Source organism: Pyrgilauda ruficollis, unplaced genomic scaffold (genome assembly GCF_017590135.1).
Source record: "Pyrgilauda ruficollis isolate IOZ18807 unplaced genomic scaffold, ASM1759013v1 scaffold13, whole genome shotgun sequence".
NCBI lineage: Eukaryota > Metazoa > Chordata > Aves > Passeriformes > Passeridae > Pyrgilauda > Pyrgilauda ruficollis.
In genome coordinates, this window is record NW_024511432.1 from 458,578 (window position 1) to 480,332 (window position 21,755).

Below are 21,755 nucleotides of genomic sequence, written 5' to 3' on the forward strand. Positions count from 1 at the left end.
GCCGGGGCCTTCCGGGGTATCCCGGCCCGATGTGATCCCGGGGTATCCCGGTGTGATCCCGCCGCAATCCCGGGGTATCCCGGCGTGTCCCGGCCAGTCGCTCTGTGATCCCGGGATATCGCGGCCCGGTCCGTTGTGATGCCCTTGTGATCCCGGGGTATCCCGGCCTCGTCGCGCTCTGATCCCGCTGGAATCCCGGTGCAATCCCGGGATATCTCGGTGTGACCCCGGTGTTATCCCGCTGGAATCCCGCTGTGATCTCGTCCCGGCCCCGTCCCGCTGTGATCCCGCCGTGATCCCGGCGTATCCCGGCCCCGTCCCGCTGTGATCCCGCTGGAATCCCGGCGTATCCCGGCCCCGCCGCCATGGGGAAGAAGGGGAAGCGCGACAAGAAGGGGAAAGGCGCCGAGAAGACGCTGGCGAAGATGGAGAAGAAGGTGTCCCGCCGAGCCAAGAAGGACGAGGTGTGTGGCGCCAGGGGGGGGGCCGCTCTGGGCTTGAGGGGAAGGTTGAGGACAGCGCTGGGAGCAAAGGAGCGAATCCAAAGGGAAGCTGGGCTGCCCAGGGAAAGTGAAGGATGTAATGGGTTGGAAGATCCACGTGGATCATCCCGGCCCTGCGGAGATACCGCAGCAATCCCAATGTGCCCGAGAACTTTGTCCAAACCTCCTTGAAGCTGGACTTCAGGGAATGCCCAAGGCCAGGCTGGACGGGGCTTGGAGCCAGCTGGGATTGTGGAAGGTGTCCCTGCCCCTGGGTGGGATTTAAGGTCCCTCATTCTCCGATTCCAAGCAGAATCTTGCTTAAATCCCCTCTGATCCCTTGTGTGTGACAGCAGGTGTAAAAGGAGAGGAAAACACAGTTTAAGGCTCTTTTTTGCTTTTCCATCTCCTTCATCCTTCTGGTCCTGAAAGCAGATGAGAGCCTTTGTTTCTCGTGCTCCTAGAGGAGCTGCTTGTGTTTAAGGCTCAAAGCAGTGACTCTTCCCTGGTAAAAAGTGCTGTTAATGGCCTCATTCAAAGCTCCAAGGCTTGGAAGGTGCCCCTGTGGAGCCTCCTGGCTGCAGGGACAGCTGATTCCATGCTCCAAAATTCCCAGGCTTTGGAGAGTTCTGCTTGGAGCACACCTTCAGCAAGGTGACCTGGAATGGGGTGGTAGGAGAGACCCTGGCTCAGAACCTCCCATTGCTGCAGTCCTGCTTCTGCCCTTGGCCTGTCAGCAGTTTTGGGGGGCACATTTTGATTTTAATCGAGTGAAGTTGAAAGGGAATAAAGGTGCACGAGGTTTCTCTGGAGATAAAAGAGTTTCCAGTTACATTTGGGCGGTTATTTTTCTTTTTAAAAAAGGGAAACTCTGTGAGTGAGTGCTGCTTTCATGTGTGCTCCTGTGCATGTCAAGCTGCTCATGTCTGGCTTTTTCTTTCCAGGAGGATCTTGAAGCCCTGATAGCAGAATTCCAGAGTTTGGATGCTAAAAAGACCCAAGTAATTGAGTCTTCCTGCCCACCCCCCTCACCCAGGTGAGAGATTGTGTGAGGCTTTGGCTGCCACTTGCAGAGCAGCTGGGAGTGCTTTTAATGTAATTTCTTTATGTTAAGTTATTTCCCAAGAGTGGAAGATATAGATGATATCTGGAGTTATTTAACACCTGGAATACCAAATTCATGGTTAAAAAGAGACCACAAGCCTGGTTTTGGGCATCAAAATCAATTTTTTAACCACCACATCAGCACAAAAGAGGCAAAGCAGGATTAGATTTCAGGGCTTTGAGGGAAAATGAAAGTGAAGAGGAAGTTTTGGGTTTGGACTAGAGGGCTGAAGGGAATTCAGAGGCAAAAGGACGTGTCATGAGGTGAAAACCTCTTTGTTAAGTGGGGCTCACAGACTTGGGGTGTTCAGGAGAGCAGTGACCAGCAGCAAGTGCAGAATAATGACACAGATAAATGGAGAGGAGACAGCCCAGAGTTCTGTGCCCTCATAAAAGTCATTTTTGTTCCTGCCACCCCAGCATTAAAATTCAGGAGCTCACGTCAAAGGGGGAGTTAAATCACAGAGTAACGTGTGCTCCTGAAATAGGAGAGCCTCTCAGACAGTGCCCCATTCATCTTGCTGGAAGTTTTGGAAGAAATTAATTTCTTTGGAGAAGTTTTTAGCCCTGGGGTGAACATCACAGCAGGGTAATTTGGCAGATGATGGAGAGACCTTTGGGGCTGGAGGGCAGAGGTGCTGCTGCCTGAGTTAAAGGCTCCAAGATTCAGGGTTTTAAGGACTTTCACATATTTTTTTATTTTTTCCATCCTCTTTTTTTTCAGGCTGAACTGCTCCCTCTGTGCTCACCCTGAGAGAGACGAGCTGATCCTTTTTGGAGGTGAATATTTCAATGGCCAAAAAGTAATGTATACTTCATTTTCTTCTTCTTTATCTCCCCCCTCCCTCCTTTTCCTGTAATTTGCACGGGTCTCATTTGAAGGGAAATTCAAGGCAGAGTCATAAAATATGCATTTGTCCCTGAATGAGAGCAAAATAGCCTTTTAATTCTGCCATGGCTCTGTCTCATGGCTGAGCAGTTGGCAGGAAGGAGACACGCTGGAACCCATTAAGGAGTCAGAGTGATTGTCTCAGCATCAATATTTCAGGGCTTCATAATTTCTCCAGACTTAATTGCAGCCATATCTGCCCCTCATTTGGGATAACTAGTGAAGAATCTCTTGTCCTTCTCAAAACAAGATATTTCTGCACCTTTGCTGCTGGCTGCCTTAGAGATGGGAGCAGCAGCAAATTATTGCACTCAGGAACACTCCTTTTTCCTGAATTTCTGCAGGTTGCAAGTGGTTATTTTTCTCCTGGAGACAAACTGCTCTGGAAAACTCCAGCCTGGCAGTGATATTTGGCCACCTCAGAGTTACCCAGTGTGATGAGCTGAGCTAATTCTGCTTTTTTACCTCCTGGAGCTGTTCTTTGCTCGGGAGTTGTGCAGCTTTAACCTGAACATCTGTGTTAAGCTCCAGCTTTTTAAGTCCTCCTATCTCAAGCTGTCACCAAGGGCTTGGGAAGGAACATTCCAGCCCAGTGGAAGAGTTGCTGCCTCCCAGTGCAGTGCAGGAGCTGGCTGTCCTCCTTCCCTGCCCTCTGAGGAGGTTGTGTTTGCAATCTTCACCCCAAATCCCCTCGTGCAGAGCTGAGCTGGGCTGAGCTGCTCTTTCCTCTCCCTGTCTCACAGACCTACCTGTACAATGAGCTGTACATTTACCACATCAGGAAGAACAGCTGGGCCAAGCTGGACATCCCCAATCCACCTCCGAGGCGTTGTGCTCACCAGGTAAAGCTCTGGCTGCCCGAGCAGCAGCTGGGATTGTTCTGAACGTGATTTTGGGAGGAGGGTTTGAATTTTTGCACCTCCTGGGGGTTTCTTGCCTCTCTTTGTTCTCCTCATAATGGGCTGCCAGTGGTGTCACTTCAGCTTTTCTGTCCAAGGTGCTCTGGTCACTGGGTGTCCTCTGGCAGTGTTCAGTGTGGAATGAAGATTTGGGGTTGTGTCTGTTGATTTGGCAGAACGATTCTTCTTCAGAAATTAATTCTTTGCTGTATTGTACAAGGACCAGCTCAAATCCATAATGCCAGGGGCCCTGAATTTCCAAACTGGAATTTGGCCAAAATCCATTGTTCCCTTCATGGCCACAACCCTCATCCATGAACATCCCACTGCTGCCAGCAGGGAGCACTTGGGCTCTTCTCCACCTCTCTGCAAATCCAGGTCACTGGCTGCTTGTGAGGATGAGGAATTTGGGTTTGTTTACTTTATGTGAACACCTGCACAGCAGAACCTGGACCAAAGACTTGTATTTTTTGCAGGTCTTTGGCCCTCACCAGCTGATAGATTTTCTTACCTGCTGCAGCCAGTGGGTGACTGTTGCCTTCCCAAAGCTGCCATACAGGATGTGAATGTCCTTTTCCTACCCATCCCAAAGCTCCCTGGTAAGATCCAACCCCCCAGTTAGGTTCGTCTCCCTTTGTTATGTTACTAAGTGCCAGTGTTGCTCTGAGCTGTGTATCCTTGAATTGAAAGGTTCTGCCTTGATTTTTGGGCTGCTTTGTGCTGTTTAAAATAGAGCTTGGTTTCAGAGGCCACATTCCAGCAGCCAGCAGGTGGCTGTCGAGCAGCTCAGTCCAAAGGGAGCAGCTCAGGAGCTGCAGCTGGATTGCAACAACAATAAACTGAGGAGTCCTGCTTCAGCAGTGCTTCTGTCTGATAATTAATTATGGTTTCACAGGATTCAGCCTCATGAGCTGACTGGTTTGTCTTCCTTGTGGCTTTATATTTAATGCATAGCTCAGAGCTAAACAGAAGTGTGCCTTTGGGTGCCAGGTGCATGTTTTTAGTTTTATTTGTCATCCCTGGTCTCTGACACACAATCCACTGTTGGAGTTGAGGTGAGAGGAGCTATGGGCAGGTTTTGGCAGTTGTTCAAGGAAAAAGGTTTGGTTTTTTCATGAATTTCAAGCCAGCTCTTGGAAAGGTCACCCACAAGTATGAGCATAAACCTTCCCTTTAAGCTTTTAAGCACTGGATGCCCATGGAATTCAGGCACACATCCCCTTTGTTTAAGAAACTTCATGTTCCCACAAATCCTGCCTGAAAGCACACCCTGGATTTTCTTCATTAATCATTTCATGTTTGGGCTTATCCCAATGTTGAGCTGTGATGGGTACCCTGGAGAAAACACAAATCGAAATTTGCACAGCCACAGCATTTCCTCCTTGGGATTCCTTCTTCTTTGGTCCTAGCACAGATAACTTCAGTGAAGTGGAGTCTTGCTCTTCTCCCTGCTTTTAACTGGCACCTTGCATGCCAGAGGTGTTTTGGTGCTGCTCTGTGCAAAAAAAATATAAAAAACCCCCTCTCTGCTATGGCACAATCAAAGCAGTAAGTCTCTCCTCTTGTCCAAATGCTGCACATTTCCTTCTGCATTTGGGGTTTTTTTTGTTGTTGTTTTCTTTCTTTTGTTTGGTTTTGAACAGAGAGAGTTGAACAGTTTTTGTTACGTTAATCCCAAGATGTTTCCTAGGAAACTTTGAACTTCCCACAGGAGGTGGGAAGAGCCCAGCTCCTAGGCCAGCTTTCCCTTGCTCTAGAGAAGATGTGCTAAACACTTTTGATCCAAATTCTCCTTCCTTCAGCCCCAGGGAGCTGCTGCTGCTGTTCCCTGGGATTTGGAGCTGTGTGTTCGACACAGGGGGAAGTTCTGTGCCTGGTTTGGAGCCCTGCTCTGACCCAGCTGTCCCTTGTCCTGCAGGCAGCTGTGGTGCCCACGGCTGGGGGGCAGCTCTGGATCTTCGGCGGCGAGTTTGCCTCTCCCAACGGGGAGCAGTTCTACCACTACAAAGATCTCTGGGTCCTGCATTTGGCCACCAAGACCTGGGAGCAGATCAAGTAAGTGCTGGGCCCTCGTGTCTGGACCATTCTTTTGCCAAGAAATTTGGATTTCTGATCCCTGAGATCCTGGTGTTCAGTAACTCTTTGGTGTTGGCCTCATGAGGAGCTGTGCCAGTGTGATCCAAGTTTGATTCCTGGTTCAGTGCTGTGATTTCCCAGCTCTCTCTTAAATACAGAGGTGCCCATGCTCAAAGGGGTGGAGAAGACACCCCCAGAAAGAAGTGGGAATGAGAGATGTGTTCCAAGTCTGTTGAGACCAAAGCTGGCTTATTTCATACCTGATTTTTGGGGTGTGGGTGTGCCTTGGTGTTGCTTAACTGAAGGGAAGAGTATCACAAGCAGCTCTCTGTTCCCAACCCTGGCAGGTGCAGATGTCCAAAACTGGTGCTTTGCTTTCCTGGGCTCCTCCAGTGGGGGCTGTACAAGGCCAGTGCAAGGATCTCCCAATTTTAACACCACTGGAGAAGGCAGTTTGTATCCACCCAGCTTCACTCCTGGCATTTGCTGCCTTGAGATTCCTCAGGATAAACACGCCAGTAATTCAGGCCTGTCAAAGGAAACAGGTGCCAAAAGTTTTTGACAGGAGTGAAAGTGTAAATATTTTCAGTGGATCTGGCCCGAAGTCCTCTGTTGATGTTTCTTTAACCTTTGACTCCTTGCTTTGGCTGTTCCTGTTTGTATTTGCATGAAAAAGGAGTTTTATATATATATAAAGTGATATCCAGTGGACTGAGAGGCAGGAGATTGGCTTTGGGTTTGAGTTTGGCATTGGCTTCCTCTTGGACTTTGGGATTGTCTTGTACCAGGACACAGCTTTGGGTGGGCTGGAGCTCCAGATCACCCTCAAAGTGCAGCAGAAAAGCAGCAGCTTTTGATCACTTAGGAGCTCCATTTTCTTCCTTCAGATGGGAACACCAAATCTGTCCAGGTTGATCCCATTTCAACCCCTATTTACACCTTTATGTGTTCAAAGTAGGTGTTTTCCCAGGAATTTTTCCCTTGGCTCAGCATTAGAGGCTGTGGGGTCTGTTAGCTCTGCCTGCTGTCCTTGCACAAGTAGCTGAGGCTGTTTGGGATGAGCTGTGCAGGGATGGAGCCAGGGACTCAATCCTGAGGTCACACAGTGACTCACTGTGCCTGTCTCACCTTTTTCCCTCTCCCTGCAGGGTGGGAGCATTGATAGTGCCTGACAAGTGGGAATTTGGAGTCTACTCTATTTGAGCTTCCTGCCTTGTTTGGGTGGCCCTCTGTCCTTCAGCCCTGCTGGAATTTTGGGAACACCCATGCTCTGGTCCCAGTGTTGGAATCAGACAAAGCACATCTCCTCCCCATCCTTGGGCTGCTCCTGGAGCTGCATTAATGAGGCAAAGGGAGGGAATGGCTTTGTTTTAATGCTGACCTGGCTGAGCACAAAAATGCAGGTTTTGCTGCCTCTTTGCTTTTCCATACAGCATCTTGGTCAGGAGGCTGCTTGGAAAGGGAAACAGGAAAGGACAGAGGTGATTGGTGAGTTCTACAAGGGATTTTATCCTGCTTCTTTTCAAACTCTGATCATGACACCTGCAGTTCACTTCCTTCAGCATTTCCCATTTTTGGGGTCATGGTGAGGAGCCATCCCTGGTGCCAAGAGCCTTCACACAGACCAAGGAATAATTCCATGTATCCAGTGTGCTGCCAGTGTTACCTGAATAAATGCCAGGTGACACACATGGGGTACAGAGTACTCTGGGGTTTAGAAAATGTCATTTTAGTGCAAATAATAAAGTAATAAAATGAATTATTTTTGAAGAAATGTCTGGACAAGAGAGGCAAAGTTTCTTTTTCTGTTCCCTTGGAAAGGATCACAAGTGCCCCATTCCAGGTGGGTTTGATGTGTTGGTTTGTCCAAGATGACCCTGCTGTGATATAAACATGAAACTCTAGGAAATCTGGTTATTGCAGCCCCCCAGTTCAGATTCTAGACAATGAGGTTGTCCTTCCTGGCCTACAATTCCTGCCACAACCCACCCTGGTGCCGTGAGGGGCTTGATTCTGAAACACTTGGGAAGAGCAAACCTTGACTAACTCTGAAAACTTCCCTGTGCTGGGGAAGTGCAGCTCCATTTTCTCCTAGCACAGAGCACAGTGGTGCCAGGCTGCCTGACAGAGTTAAAAGTTGCTAAATTTAGCAGGATTTAGCTGTGTTTCCTTGCATTTTGCATGCACAAAGATGATCCAAACACAGCAAATCCCAGCCCGTTAGAAGCCGTGCCAGCAGCTGACTTTGACTTAGTGCAGCCACCTTATCTTGTGTGTGATGCTCGAGGTTTCCTCAGTCCATGAACTGTTTGTTACCCTGCCTTGGAGCAGCAATATTTTAACCTAATTGCCTCATTCCTTCCTAGAGAGAACATTCCCAGTCAGCTCTCTGAGTCCCAGTGCCCTCCCTCAGGGAGAGACAGGGAGCATCCTTGGGACTTGTGCTTGGGAATTGCCACATTCCTCCTCTGCAGCTCCCTTCACTGAGATTCTGGAGTGCTGGTGATGCTTCCTGTGGGATTTGGTGTAAATTTCCCAGTTTCACCAGTGTCTGTTTAACTGGAGCAGTCCCTGCAGTGGAGGATGGCCCAGCACAGGGTTGGGTCTGATGGATGCCTCTTCTTGCTCACCAGAAAAATCAGCTTCTGCCACAGCAGGTGGGAGGTGCTTAAAGAAAAGGGTGTTTTGGTGTAAATCAAGTAGATGGTCAGGCCACAAATGAGTTTGTTCTTTGGTAGATCAGGATCCAGGTGTACAACTGTGGATTGACTTTGCAGGGGGTTGGAATTGAGGATTTTGGGCCCTGTGCCAGTTGTGTTTTCCTTTCTCTACTTCCACCTGAGTGTCCAGACACAAAGGGACAGGATCTGTGTGTGTCACTGACCCCAACACTGGGACATTTCCAGGGAAAGGTGTAAAACATCACAAATCCTGAGTTCAGATTCCTCTGCAGGATAAAAGTGCTCTGTCCTCAAGTGCCCCTGTGATGGAATGTTCTCTTCATCCCATTTTTATTATTACTGAGCATTCCCAAGCTTCACCTGAGCATCCTGTGGATGAAGAGGCAGCTCCTGCAGTCTGTAGCCACTGGGACAAGTAATTAATGAATCTGGGGGCTGAATTCAGCTTTGGTTTGTTACTACAAATCCAGAGTAGTTCCACAGGCAAAAGAAAATTTCTTTTGGAGCAGCTCAGATCAGCCTCATGCTGTACATGTGCAGAGCCAGTCCTTAGCCAGAGTTTTTAATCTATTTTTAAAAAAAGTCTGGAGAATTTACAGCTCCCTCCTACATGTCTGCCTTCTGGTGTCAACCCCATGAAATAGAGCATTAATCACAAAGTCTGGGAAGCCATTTCCAAAATGTTTGGGACCAGGAGCACTGAAACAGGTAAAAGGAAATAGTTTGTGTTTGGGAAACAAGTTGCAGGAAGATCCTCCTGGAGTGGGAATGAGGTTCTGCATCACTGCCAGTCCTGCCTGACTGTGCCATTTGTGCCTTGGAGTTAAATCTACATTGGTGGGAGCTTTATTAAAACACATCAATGAATAAACTTTTATTGATTTTGAACTCAGAGGAAACCTGTTTGAGAAACAAGGCACAATATATTCTCTGAGAAGAGGATTTTAATGCTCATGTTGGGTTTAATTCATCCTCCCCTTAAAAAAATAAAAAGATGATTTAAAAAGTGCCATCTTTTGGAGTAATGACACGGGAGCTTTGTTACAGCAAGAGAAAATAATGATTTCAGGTCTTGATGAAATTAATACCAGAGGTGCTGTTCTGCAGGGTGATACTTAAAGATCCAGTAAATGCTTGGAAAAACCTCCTCTCTGTTAGAATAAAGAGTCCAAGCAATCAATATTAATTCAGTCTTCCCCAAACGCTGCTGTTCTGGTGGAGTTTCTCATTATCACCGGGGTGAGGTTGTCATTTTCCATGGTGAATAAGGGCCCTCATTTTCTCTCTCCACAGAAATCCATCACCACATTCCCAGCTCCCTGCTGCCACTCCAAGTGTGGCTGGGGGGTTATGGCTTTGGGTTTTGCTGCTGTTTTCATCTTTATTTATTTAGGCCCTGATTGTGCAGTCACTTCCACACCTTAGGGCTGCCTGTTGGAGGAGTCTTGCTGGGCTCAGTGGTGCCAGCTGGGAGCTTTGGGAGACTCCTCAGTGGGGGAAAGCAGGATGGATTCATCACAGCAAACCCTCTTTGGTCTAGAGTTGGCTGTGTTGGCAAGTTGTTGGGGTTGTTTTTGTTGTCTCTTGTGTGATGCTGGGGGTGAAGGAGGAGGAAGGAGGGTGGATCCATGTTGGAATGGTGTCCAGCTGCCCAGCTCCTCAGGAGCCTTGTGGATGGGACAGATAGAGGGGGTGTTTCTTGTTCCTGGAAATGGAAGCTGCACATTTAACTGAAAGGTCAGGAAAGGTTGGAAGAGCACAACAGGCATGTGTGACTGCTTTTGAGTGTGTAGGATCATGGAGTGAGTCACACAGTCATGGAATGGTTTGGGTTGGAAGGGACCTTAAATCCCATCCCATTCCTCCCCCTCCATGAGCAGGGACACCTTCCACCATCCCAGGCTGCTCCAAGCCCTGTCCAGCCTGGCCTTGGACACTTCAGGGATCCAGGGGTAGCCACAGCTTCTCTGGGCACCCTGTGCCAGGAAGAATTCCTTCCCAACATCCCATGTGTCCCTGCCCTCCTTCAGTGGGATAATGCTGATAATGATGACTTGTTTTGCTGCAGTGCCTTTGTTCTTGAGGAAATCTGGGTAATTCATGAAGTGTTTTCACTGGTTTGGAGTCATACCCAAACTGCAGGTGGATGAGTGAAGGTGGTGTTGATTTCCTGAGACACTGAGGGAGGGGGATGTCGGAGCCAGGCTTTGTCTCTTGGTGCTTGGAGAAAACATCTCCGTTTGGAGTGTCTTCCCTGCAATTGTGAAGTGCTGTTCATTAAACTCTCCTGAAGAATTAGCTCCTGAGTCATCATGGAAAGACTCTGGGTGCTCTTAGGGTGGTTCATCTCTAGGAATAGAACTGCCTGTGCTGCAGTCCCCAGAGTTCCAGGAAGAGCACCCATCCTGTCCTGGGGAAGAGCAGGGATTGGGATTGAGTCCACCTCGTTCCAATGGTGCCCATTTCCAGGAGAGGCTGAGCTCAGCCAGCTCAGCTGCCAATGGCTGCAGTAAAAATGGCCTGAGGCACTATTAGGGCAGGGGATTTTGATAAATGGAATTTCTTTGTGTTTCAGGGCACCAGGAGGGCCCTCTGGACGAAGTGGACATCGGATGGTTGTGTGCAAAAGGCAGCTGATCATCTTTGGAGGTTTCCATGAGAGTGCAAGGTGGGTTGCTGGGGTGGCTCGAATTTTAAGTCCTCCTTAAAAAGGCAACAAAATTTCACCAGTAACAGAAATCTGGGTGTGAATGGGAGAGCTGTCCTCAGCAGGACTGGGACTGAACTGGATTTTTGTGTTAGAAAGACAAGGGATCTTGATTTAAAGTCTTCAGGTGTGGGAGAAACCATGGTAGCATTGAAGCAGCTGCCCATCCTTGTAGCCAAAGCTCAGTCCAGCACTTTTGGTCTCTCAGTCTTGTCAGATCCTTGTCTTGTAGAAATGGGGGCTGTGAGCAGAGCTCTGAAATGCTGTTTTATCCTGTCCTGAGCGTCCCCATCACAAAATGTGCTGTGCCCATGTGCTCTCTGCAGAGATTTCATATACTACAACGATGTGTACGCCTTCAACCTGGACTCCTTCACCTGGAGCAAGCTGGCTCCTGCAGGGATGGGGCCTGCTCCAAGGTCTGGCTGTCAAATGACTCCCACCCCTGAGGGCAACATCATCATCTATGGGGGCTACTCCAAGCAGGTAGGGGACACTCTGTGCTGTCAGGTGTTGTCCACAGGCTGGGAACCAAAACAGGCATCTTCTCATTCTGCCTTTTTTTCATGCAGTTCTGCTGATTGAGGGACTAATCTTGGTTCAGGTGATTTCTTTATTTTCCATGATGTTCTTATCCAACAGAAGGAATTGATGTCACTGAGGGAGGAATAAGCAACTGGGAGAAATGACATTTTTTTGGCAACTTAAAGCATTCTCAGGTATTCCTTTGTGCTTCAGCACTTGCAGGTTAAAAGCAGCAGTTGCCAGGAGACTTTTATTTTGTGCCATCAGTGGCAGAGGTGAGAGAGCAAACTCAATAAGCCAAAAAAGACTTTTGACAAGCACAGGCTCCCCCAGCTCTGCTCCTTGCTCCGTTAATCCTGGGATTTTATACCAGAGAGCGCATTCCTCACTGAGCAGGTATCCCTGTGTCCATGGTGGGCTGCAGGAAGGAAGTGTTTCATTGAGCAGAAGGCTCCTGCAGAAGCTTTTCATGTTGGGAATGCAGGCAGAGGCCCTGGATCCTGCTGCTCCCGTGGAAAGGCAGCAGGGGAGGAGGACGCCTTGTTCTTCTGAGGGGAATACATGAACAAAGGAGGGAAGCAGGGAGAGGGGAGAGAAGGGAGTTGGTCTCTCTGTATATTTAGAAGCATTTGTGCCTCCTCAGGGCCTGAGCTTTGGGCTCTGCCTCATCAGATGTGCCTTGGATTCGGCAGCAGTAACGACACAGAGCCTTCTCCACCTGAAGGGCTTTGTCCTCTTCCCTTCCCTGTGCTGTGTCCTCACTCCTGAGGGTGGGGAGGGAGCAGGAGCCTGCATGCTCTGCTAGGTGTGGAGCTCTTCTGGAAGCAGCTGGGCTCCAGGTGCCCCATGGGAATATAAAAGTCACACATGTTTGCAGTTGGGTCTGCTCCACTGCTGCTCTGGGTTGCTGTGAGCTGGTGAAAATGGAGGAGGAGGGATGGGGGAATGCAAAGCTGCTCTCAGCCTTTGGCAGGGCACTGGGCAAGGATGGGAGCTGGGAGAAGTTCACTGCAGCTTGGAAAACAGCTTTTCCATTAGAACAGGCACTCCATTAAAGCAAAACAGGCATTCCATTAAAACAAGACATTTTTCACAGATGTTAAAAATCTCCTTCCTTTGTCATGTGGAGAGCTCTGTGTGCTTCTGTCTGATGGGCCATTTCTGCCAGGCTCTGCTTTTGTAGCACAAACTGACCAAAGCTCTGAACAGAATTTTCTCTGCAGCCTTCAGCATGCTCCTGAAAATTAAATTCAGCAGGATATGGCCCCTCCAGGAGAGACCCACTTCTGTTAATGTGTGGCTATTTAATTCTCATTGTGTCTTCACTTAGAGCTGATTGTGGAGCTGAGTGTCTGGGTTTGCTTTGAAGTGAAGAAAATGTGTTTGCCTGGGATACTCTTGGGAGAAGGTAGACATGGAGAAAACAATACTTAATTGGAGTTGGGCAGCTACAGGAGAGGACTTACTCTTGTCTCCAGTTACAGGGTCAGGATACTCCTGTCAGGGTTGCTATGAAGACATTTTGGGAGGTTTGAAGACATTTTCACATCTGAAACCAGGCAAATATCCAAGGAAAGCACCATTCATCAAATGCAGAGTATTCCAAGGAGAGGCAGGACTAAGTCACACATGGGATGGGAAATTTTGAAGGGAAGAGGGGAGGAAAATCATAATAGCTCTTCTTTTTGAATTGGGACATAATTTGGCTGTCACTGCAGGACAGCCAGGGCCAGCACCTTGGTCCCCACACACCTTTGCTGTGGATTTTCCTGAGCAAACCAGGCTGCAAATGGTGAAAAAGGAGCTTTCCAACCCTGGGTGTGACTGAGATGCTGGTGCTTGGTATTTTAAAGAGCAGGATTCTCAGCACAGTGGTGTCTCTGTTTCTCTTTCATCAGCAGCCTGGAGATGATAAAGACAATTTCTGTCATCTCCTGCAGAAGGGGATGTTGTGGGTGCTGCCAGCTCTGCCTAGAACAGACCTCACAATGCCCAGAGGAGCTCAGACCTGCTCTCCTGCTGATCCTAAAGATGTCCTCAGCCCTTTCCTGCGCTGGGGATGGGGCTTGCTGCAGCGAGCTGCATTTTGGGCTGTCTGAAGCTCCATTGCTAGGCAACAGAGGGGCTGGAGCTGCTGCTGCTCCACCTTGCAGGTGCAGCCTACAGGCCAGGGGAGGGCAGGAGTTACACGTGGGCAGGGCTTTGGGATGCCAGACATAGCTGGGGTGTGGGATCTTGTTGTTGTTTTGGTTTTTTATTGGTGGCAGTCATCACAAAGCTGAAGTGGATTCTGCTGGGAGATGTGGAGTGCCTGGATTGTAAGGTCTGCTGGGACTGGTTCCCTCTGTGTTCTGCCCGCTGAACACTTTTGCTATTTGGATGTTTTTGAACACTGTTGATCTCCTATCAGGCAATTTTAGCACATGGAGAATCCTGATTCCACCTCTCAGGCTTTCTGTGCCTCGGTTCCTTTGCAGGCTGGCAGCAGAGTTGGAATTTTCAGCTGATGCCTCCTGTAAGGCTCTTGTACCTCCCCACCGTGCCTGCATGTGCAAAGCACAGCCTGCCCACTGTGGGTATCCCAGCCAGTTTTGTGCTGGAAAACAAAACACCTGGAACTGGAAAGCACCAAGGACTAGGGGGGAGCAGGAGCCTCTTGTGAGTGATGGAATGATTTGCTCAGGGCTGACTTGTCCTGCCTGGGAGGGGATGGATCTCTCCAGCAGCTGGAAGTGCCTGTGACAACAAAAACTTGACTCCCACTCCACCTCATGGGGGTTTTCTGAGCCCAGGGAGCTTTGTCATATTACACACACAGTGTGTTTACTACAGGGAGCTTTTCAGGAGAAAGGAATGTGGATTTTCCACACAGCTTGGATGGCTGTGCAGCTAGCTGCTCTCTCTGTGTTTGCTCTCCTGCCTCTCAGGCAGTGCTGTGCTCCTCACACTTCACCTGGGTGGGGTTGTGCTGTGCCTGGAGCACACTTCCCTCTCTTCTCCCTAAGAACTGAACACCAGTCCCAGGAATTGGGTACCAGGCCCTGCAGCAACAACAAAACCTGCCAGGTACACGTGTGCAGCAGGAGAGGGCTGGACCCACTTGGTTTTAATCCCCTGTGACAATTTATTTCTCTTCTCTGGGTGCTAAAATTCCTGCATCCTGTAGTTTCCATAGAGCTGAGGGCTGGACCCTGGGGTGCACTGCAGGGATGCACTGCAGGGATGCACTGCTGGGATGCACTGCTGGCATCCTGGGAGCAGAGTTCCTCATCCCAGGAGGAAGGGAATAACAAGGAAGCAGGAAGGATGGCTGGTAATGACATTATTAACAGCTCCCGTGTGGTGTGGCACAGAGCTGCCTTGGGATGCTGTGTTGCCATGAGCACTGGAATCCAGGGCTTCCAGGGAGAGGAGCAGGGAAATCACACTGAAAATCAGGCATTTCATGGCTTCTGCTGAGCTTTCACCTTGTCCTTGCTGCTGCCTTTTGTAGGGATGGGAGTGGAGTTTCTGCTTCTCTTTAGGGGGATGAACATGCTGCTCAGGGCTGTGTGGGACGCATGGCACAGCTGCCAGCTGCATGGGGGACAGAGCTGTCACCTCTGCCCCTCCTGTGCTGGCTCAGGGGGGTGACAGAGACCCACAGCCTGGGCTGGTCACAGGGGTGGGCCACATGAGGTCACTGCAGGTCCGAGCTGCTCAACATCCAGGGCAGAATCCCAGGGGGCCTTTTGCAAGCCCTGGAAGGTTGTCATGTCCCACTCTGGGGAATGGGAATTGCTCCTTTTACAGGAGTTAAATCAGCCCTGAGAGCACCTGGTCCTGTCTGGGGCAGAGTAAAAGGCAGGACCTTGGCTCTTCTGTTCCCTCAGTGCTGCCCACCCTTCCTTTGTTTGCAAACCACTTGGTTTTACTCTCCTGTGACAATTTCTTCTGCTCTGGGTGCCAAAATTCCTGCATCCCATAGTCTCCATACAGCCACAAATCCCCAGAAATCCGTGCTGCAGCCTGGAGAGCCCTTCCTGCTGCTACAGGCAGGAATTCTGGCACATCCCAGGGAGTATCCCTGCTTTGAATGCCATGGTTTGGAGCTGCCTGATGCTCCAGAGGGGCCTCTCCTTGCCCAGTGCCAGTATTTGCATTTCCAGTTGGATCCCTCTGTGGTTTGGCCACTGAAGCTGTTTCCTGAGCATCCTTGTGTTTCCCTTCCCTGCAGAGGATCAAGAAAGATGTGGACAAAGGCACCCTGCACACAGATATGTTCCTGCTGAAGGCTGAAGGGGCAGGCAAGGAGGAAGGTGAGCACTGCCCTGGGAATGCAAATCCTCTCCCTTCCTTGGAATAACACACCAAAAAACCTGGAACCAAATTCCCCTCTCAGTGATAACCTCTGTGCCCCAGTGTTGGCTCAGGCAGAAATGGAGGAAAAGAGAATTTGGTGATTTTTTTTATCAGTTTGTATGTGGGAGGGAATTAAAACAACATTTCCAAATTCCTGTTTCTGGGACATTTTGATCAGTACTTTCCTGTTCACAACAGAAAATCTTTGGGATTGCAGAATTTTCCTGTGGTGGGGTATTCTTGGGTGGATGCCAGGGACCTGCTAAAGCTGCTCCATCCCTCCCTCCCCAGCTGGAGAAGGGAGAGAAAATCCAAAGGGAGACTCATGGATTGAGAACAGGACAGGGAGAATCACTCAGCTCTTTCCCTGCTCCAGGCTGGGCCCATTCCATGGGGTACAATCCTTCTGGGACAGATTGATCCATGGTGGCTCTTTGGTTATCTAGGATTGGAATAGGAATTCCATCACTTTCCTTAGGAGATTTTCTCCTTGACTCAGGCAGTGGGACAATTTTCTTGGAGCTGAATTTCTAAAATGTTAAAATTGTGATTGATTTCTCCAAACCTGACTGTCTGGGATGGGATTTGGGGAGGAGGGTTGTTCACCAGCACTGTCTGGACTCCAGGTCCTGTTTGCATTATTCCTATTTATAGTTTTACCTTGCTGGGATTGCAGTTCCTTTGGAAGCACAGGGCCTGGCAGTGCTTCTCCCAGCTGCATTTCAGGGATTTGCTCTGAAGTCAGAGTAGAAGGGATTGGAGAAAAGCAGAGGGATAGAGCACAAGTCTTGTCCTGCTGCTGAGCCCTCTTTTAAAGCCTGGTTGGGGCTTTTTGGGATGATCTGTGTTTATTTTTGGGGGTAAGGCAACGGTGCAGGCTGGCAGAAGAGCTAGAGAAAACTGATGGAAGGTGGGAGGGCTCCATGGGATAACTGAGGGACATTTTTTGGTGCTTGGTGGCTGCATCTGATCAGGCCTTATCTGAGCTCCACATTCCAGTAAAGGTGCAGACAGTTTCTAGAGTCTCCTTGCTCCAGAAAGCGCTGGAAATACCCTGAAGATGCCATGAGAATATCCAAAACAGGGCGTGGAATTCATGCCTCAGGTTTTAGCTTTTATATTTTTCAGATTCTGTGCTGCTTTAGTGTGTGGGTCTGAGCTTCACATCAGGGGATGGTGAGCTCTGTGCACAGAGCAGGGACACAAAACAATTCCTGCTCCAGCTGGGCACCAAGGACAAATGATCCAAATCTCAGCCCAAGAGCACAAACCCCGTGGGCTGGAGAGAGAAAAACAAGCAGGATGGGAGTGCAGGGGCTGAGCTGGAATTGGACAATGAACTGCAATGTGCACATGGAGCAGAGCTGGTCACAGTGACAGATCTTGTGACTGGTTGTCCATTTTATGACCATTTGGGTTCATCTTGGGTTCATTTTGGGACCATTTTGGTTCATCTTGGGTGCAGCCCTGGCTGGGCTCTTGTGCTGCCCAAGGTGGATCCATTGAGGAGATCCTGTTAATAAATCCCTGCTGTATTCTTTAGCTCTGCCCAGCCTCTGTTCTAGCTCAGCTTTCCAAGGCATCAGAATTCTTTGCTGGAATTCTGAGAGCCTTGGAATACACAAACCAGGCAGGATTCTCCTCTGCTGGTGCTCACATTTCTTCTCTCCATTCAGACAGGTGGAGCTGGAGCAGGCTCAGCCCCTCTGGAGTGAAGCCCAGCCCCAGGTCTGGCTTTGCTGTGGCCGCTGCTCCCAACAACCGCTGCCTCCTTTTTGGGGGGGTGCACGATGAGGAGGAGGAGGAGAGCCTTGAGGGGGACTTCTTCAATGACATTTATTTCTATGACATCGGGAAGAACCGCTGGTTCCCTGCACAGCTCAAGGTCTGAGGTTCAATAATTCAGTCATTTCATCGCCTGGCACATCATTTATGGCTGGGTTGGCCTCTTTGGGATTTCACAGATTGTTTGGGTGGGAAGGGACCCTGAAGATTCTCTTATACCACCCCTGCCATGGGCAAGGACACCTTCCATGAGCTCCAAGCTGGCCTTGGACATTGCCAGGGATGGAGCAAGGTTTTTTCTCTCTTTGAAGGAATCCTGTATTTCTGGTAGCTCAGGGTGCACCTGAGCAATCCCTCTCCTCCAGGAATCAGGCTGCCCCATTATTGTGGAATGCAAAACGAAGCAAAGCAGCTTGAAAACATATTTCTGGTGTTTTGCTGAAAATCCTCTCCAGGCCAGATGAGTCTGACATGAGAGTTCACTCAAAGCTGTTGTGAAAAGATTTTGGGATCAAGCCCCTCCCTTTTCTCCCCAGTTCTGATGAGCTACCAGAAGAGATGAAATATTAACCTTGAAATATTAACCAAGAGCTTCAGAGCTCAGCTCAGCTCTTTGATTTTGTTTGAACCACTCTCACAGGCCAAGGGAGGTGCAAACCTGGTTCAGCTTCTCCTTCCCCCTGCCCCTTCCTGGCTTTGTTCTCCAAATGGAGAAGTCAATCCCATAATAACAGGCAAACAGCCACTCAGCTGGTTGCTTCAGCCTTCCCAAACTGATTGTTTCCCAGCCCTTTCAGAGAGTTCTTCCAAGACCTGGAGTGCTGCCTGGTAATGGGCTGTAATTTAGCACCCAGCAATTGTTGTGATTTCAGGAAATCGTGGGTTACTTTCCCTTGTCACAGAACAGTGGCCTCTGTGTGTTTGTGGCACCTGGGAGCAGAAGAGCTGCTCCTCTCTTAACAGAGGGAACAATTCCACACCCTGGATTCTCCAGGATCTTCACTGTTCCTTGTTGTAGGCTGGGAGAAGCTCATGCTGTAGGAGGAACTGCACTGCTCACTCGAGACTTTAAATTGTGATGAAAAATAGGAATTGTCCCTTCCCTCTGTGTATGAATATGTTAGGTGCATGCAATCCCACAAAATCACCTTCAATTCCTGTTCTCAGGGCCCAAAATCAGAGAGGAGGAAGCGCAGGCGTGGCAGACAGGCTGAGGCAGAGGCTGCTGGAGGGGAGGAGCTGCAGCTGCCACCTCCCCAGGGCCCCCTGGAGATCGTCAAGGAGGTGGTGGCAGAAGATGGCACCGTCATGACCATCAAACAGGTGATCCCTGGAGCTGCAGAAGACAAGGACAGGTCTTGCTCAGAGGAGGAGGAGGAGGAGGAGGAAGGTGGAACCCTCGGCCAGCCCGTGGAGCCATGCCCACGCTCCAGTGCCATGGTGGCAGTGAAGCACGGGGTCCTCTACGTTTATGGGGGCATGTTCGAGGTGGGTGACCGCCAGGTGACCCTCAGTGACCTGCACAGCATCGACCTGCACAGGATGGACCAGTGGAAGGTGCTGCTGGAGATGGATCCAAGTAAGCTCTGCTGCTGGGAGCTCTCCCTGTGCCTTCAGGGCAGCAACACTGGGGGAAAAAAACAACTGTGGGGTTTTCTCATGGGTGGTGGAGAGCGTTAGAGTGGAGGTTTTCTCTGGATAGGGAAAAGTGTCTTACCTGTGTGGCCCAGAGTTTTGGGGTCACTGCAGAGTTAGCTCTGCCCTGTGACTTGGAAATCCAAGAGCTGTAAACGAGTTGTGGTGGCATGAGCCATCCTGGGAATCCTGCTGTGCCAGCTTTGTCCACTCCTCCAGGGAACTGGGATGCTCCTGCCTGTCCCCACTGTCTCAGGGCAGTGAAGGGCTTGGGTCCTGCAGAGCATGTGGGGTAACCTGGGGTTATCTCTTTGTACCTTAATTCTCTCTGTGCCTCTCTTCTCTTTCCTTTCTCATCAAAGAAACCCAGGAATGGCTGGAGGAGTCAGAGTCAGGTGAAGAGGAGGATGATGATGTGGAAGGTGCAGAGGGAGGGGAGGAAGAAGAAGAGGAGAGCTCTGAAGAGGAGAGTGAAGATGAGGAAGGTAATTACTAATAAATGCTGTCTCCATACTAATCTGAAGTGGGGTTAGTGCAGTGCCTGGTTGTGCTGTGAGCCTGGAAGGGTCTCCCTGGCATCCAGGTGAGTTTCCAGCAGAAGCAGCTTTCCTAACACATTCCTTTTGGAATAAAAGAGGAATGTTCCTGCTTGCTGGTAGATTTTCAGGCTGTTACGTTCAGCCTCACGTGGTCCTGGTGAGCTGTGTGTGACCTGTGTGTGCCTCTCTTTGCCCAGGGGAGCAGCAGCACCCAGCAGTGCAGCCTGGGGAGGCCCAGGCCCAGTACCTGGCCAGGACAGAGCAGTACTGGCTCGGGCTGGCCCGCAGCCACATGGGCCCCGAGGCCAAGGACAAGAAGGTGCTCAAGGTGGCTCATGCCATGGCCAAGACTTTCTATGAAGATCCCATCCAGATGTCCTGAGGCTGCTCCTGGAGTGAAGGAACGTGCTGGGAGCAGCGGCCAGCCCTGCTGAGCTCAGCCCCATGTCCATGCTGGCTGCAGCCTTTCCCTGCTCTGGGCTGACCATCCTGGAGGGATGCTCTGCATCTACTGGTACTCCTGGGAATGCTGTGGGAGGCTCTTGAGGAACAGGATTGCTGTCCAAGCACTTGTTCTGCTTGTTCTGGGCTGTAAAACACTGACTTTGTTGTTGCAAAGTTGTTTGGGGTCTTTCAGGACAACTGTGCACATGACAATGGTTCACTGGTCCCAGATTCCTGACTGGGGTCAGGACATGTCTCCAGGTTTTCCTACAATAAACTCACTTGGTTATATCACCTTGTTTTGCTCAGTAATTCCCATCCCAGCTTTTGTTCTTGTTTTCCTCCTGGTGTGGAAGAGGAATTGCAGTTCCTGCTGTGACATCTGCAGGCAGTGTAAAGTGCACCAGCAGCTCTGAGATGCCTGGAAAAACCTGGGAATCCTTTCCTGCCTTACCTGTGAGATGCACTCATAGAAACCTCTTCCTTTTCCATGTTCATTGTAGTTTTGCCTTTGTGGAATGTCCCAGTTCAGTTCTTCCCCCTGTTGGCCCAGTTGTCCTGCAGGTGACCTCTTGATGACCAGTGAAATGTCCACCTGCAGACCTCACTGAGGCCAGGAAGGAGTGAGCTGCTCCAAGGCTTTGGTTTTCAACCCCTCTCCTCAAGGCATCCCTTCCTTCCCAGCAGAGCAGTGCTGTGTCCTTGGGGACAACAGATGGGATCCAAGTGTGTGCTGCTGCAGCCAAGTGATGCCTGGAGGTGCCACCAGGACTGGCTGTCCTTGTGCAGGGAATTCCAGGTGCCCTGGGTATTGCTGTGGCAGGGCCATCCCTGGGGATGCAGCTCTCCGGAGAGCAGGGCTGGGATCTGCCGGGCTAATTAGAAGGAAGATTAAATAGAGCTGACAGGGAGCTTTAATTGGTGAGATAAAAACATGGCTGGCAGGGAGGGACCTTCCCCATGAAATAACAGGTGAGAGGTGAAAACAAACCATTTACTGATAACCTGGGAGAGGAGAAAACAAAGCATTTATTGATGATCTGGGAAAAGTGAAAACAAAGCATTTATTGATGATCTCGAAAGGTGAAAAAGCATTTCTTGTTAATCCAGGAAGGAATCCCTCAGCTTGCTCAGTCACTCACCCTGTTCTTTCACTTGGGTAAGTTCACATCTTTCTGTGCAGAGTTTTGGGGAGGGTGGGGAGGCCCTGGCACAGGTACCCAGAGCAGCTGTGGCTGCCCCTGGATCCCTGGCAGTGCCCAAGGCCAGGCTGGATGAGGCTTGGAGCACCCTGGGACAGTGGAAGGTGCCCATGGAAGGGGTGGGACAGGATGAGCTTTAAGATTCCTTCCAACCTAACCCATTCCATGATTCGATGATCCCACAGCTGCTGCAGTCATTCAGGAGCTGTGCAAGGAGCTGAGCTGTTCCCTAAAGCAGGAAAAGCTGTCAGGATTCTTTTCTCTGCAAACCCCTCACCCCCAGCTCAGGAGATCCCATCCCATTCCTGCTCCATCCTGCCTCAGCACAGCCCTCTGGAGCCACCCCGTTCTGGGTGACAGCTTCCAAAAATCCCGGCTTTCCATCCTCCCTGGACTTCCAAAGCTGCCGTGTGTAATTAGTCCTTAGGTCTCAATTAAGCCCTTCG

At 50.0% G+C, this 21,755-nt stretch overlaps 1 protein-coding gene across 2 annotated transcripts; it reads left to right on the forward strand.

The window, feature by feature from the left end:
• Positions 1-10: 10 nt before the first annotated feature.
• KLHDC4 (kelch domain containing 4) lies at positions 11-20,398 on the forward strand. Of its 2 annotated transcripts, XM_041459013.1 has the most exons (12): positions 11-464; positions 1,427-1,518; positions 2,311-2,389; positions 3,219-3,317; positions 5,293-5,429; positions 10,707-10,799; positions 11,165-11,324; positions 15,580-15,661; positions 17,381-17,589; positions 18,657-19,068; positions 19,487-19,609; positions 19,861-20,398. In XM_041459013.1, the coding sequence occupies exons 1-12, from the start codon at positions 366-368 to the stop codon at positions 20,043-20,045; spliced, it is 1,770 nt and encodes a 589-aa protein (XP_041314947.1). In that variant the 5' UTR covers positions 11-365; the 3' UTR covers positions 20,046-20,398. The 2 variants fall into 2 exon arrangements, with proteins under 2 accessions (XP_041314947.1, XP_041314949.1); XM_041459015.1 differs by lacking the exons at positions 11-464; positions 1,427-1,518; positions 2,311-2,389; positions 3,219-3,317 and adding an exon at positions 3,853-3,973.
• The last annotated feature ends 1,357 nt before the right edge of the window (positions 20,399-21,755 follow it).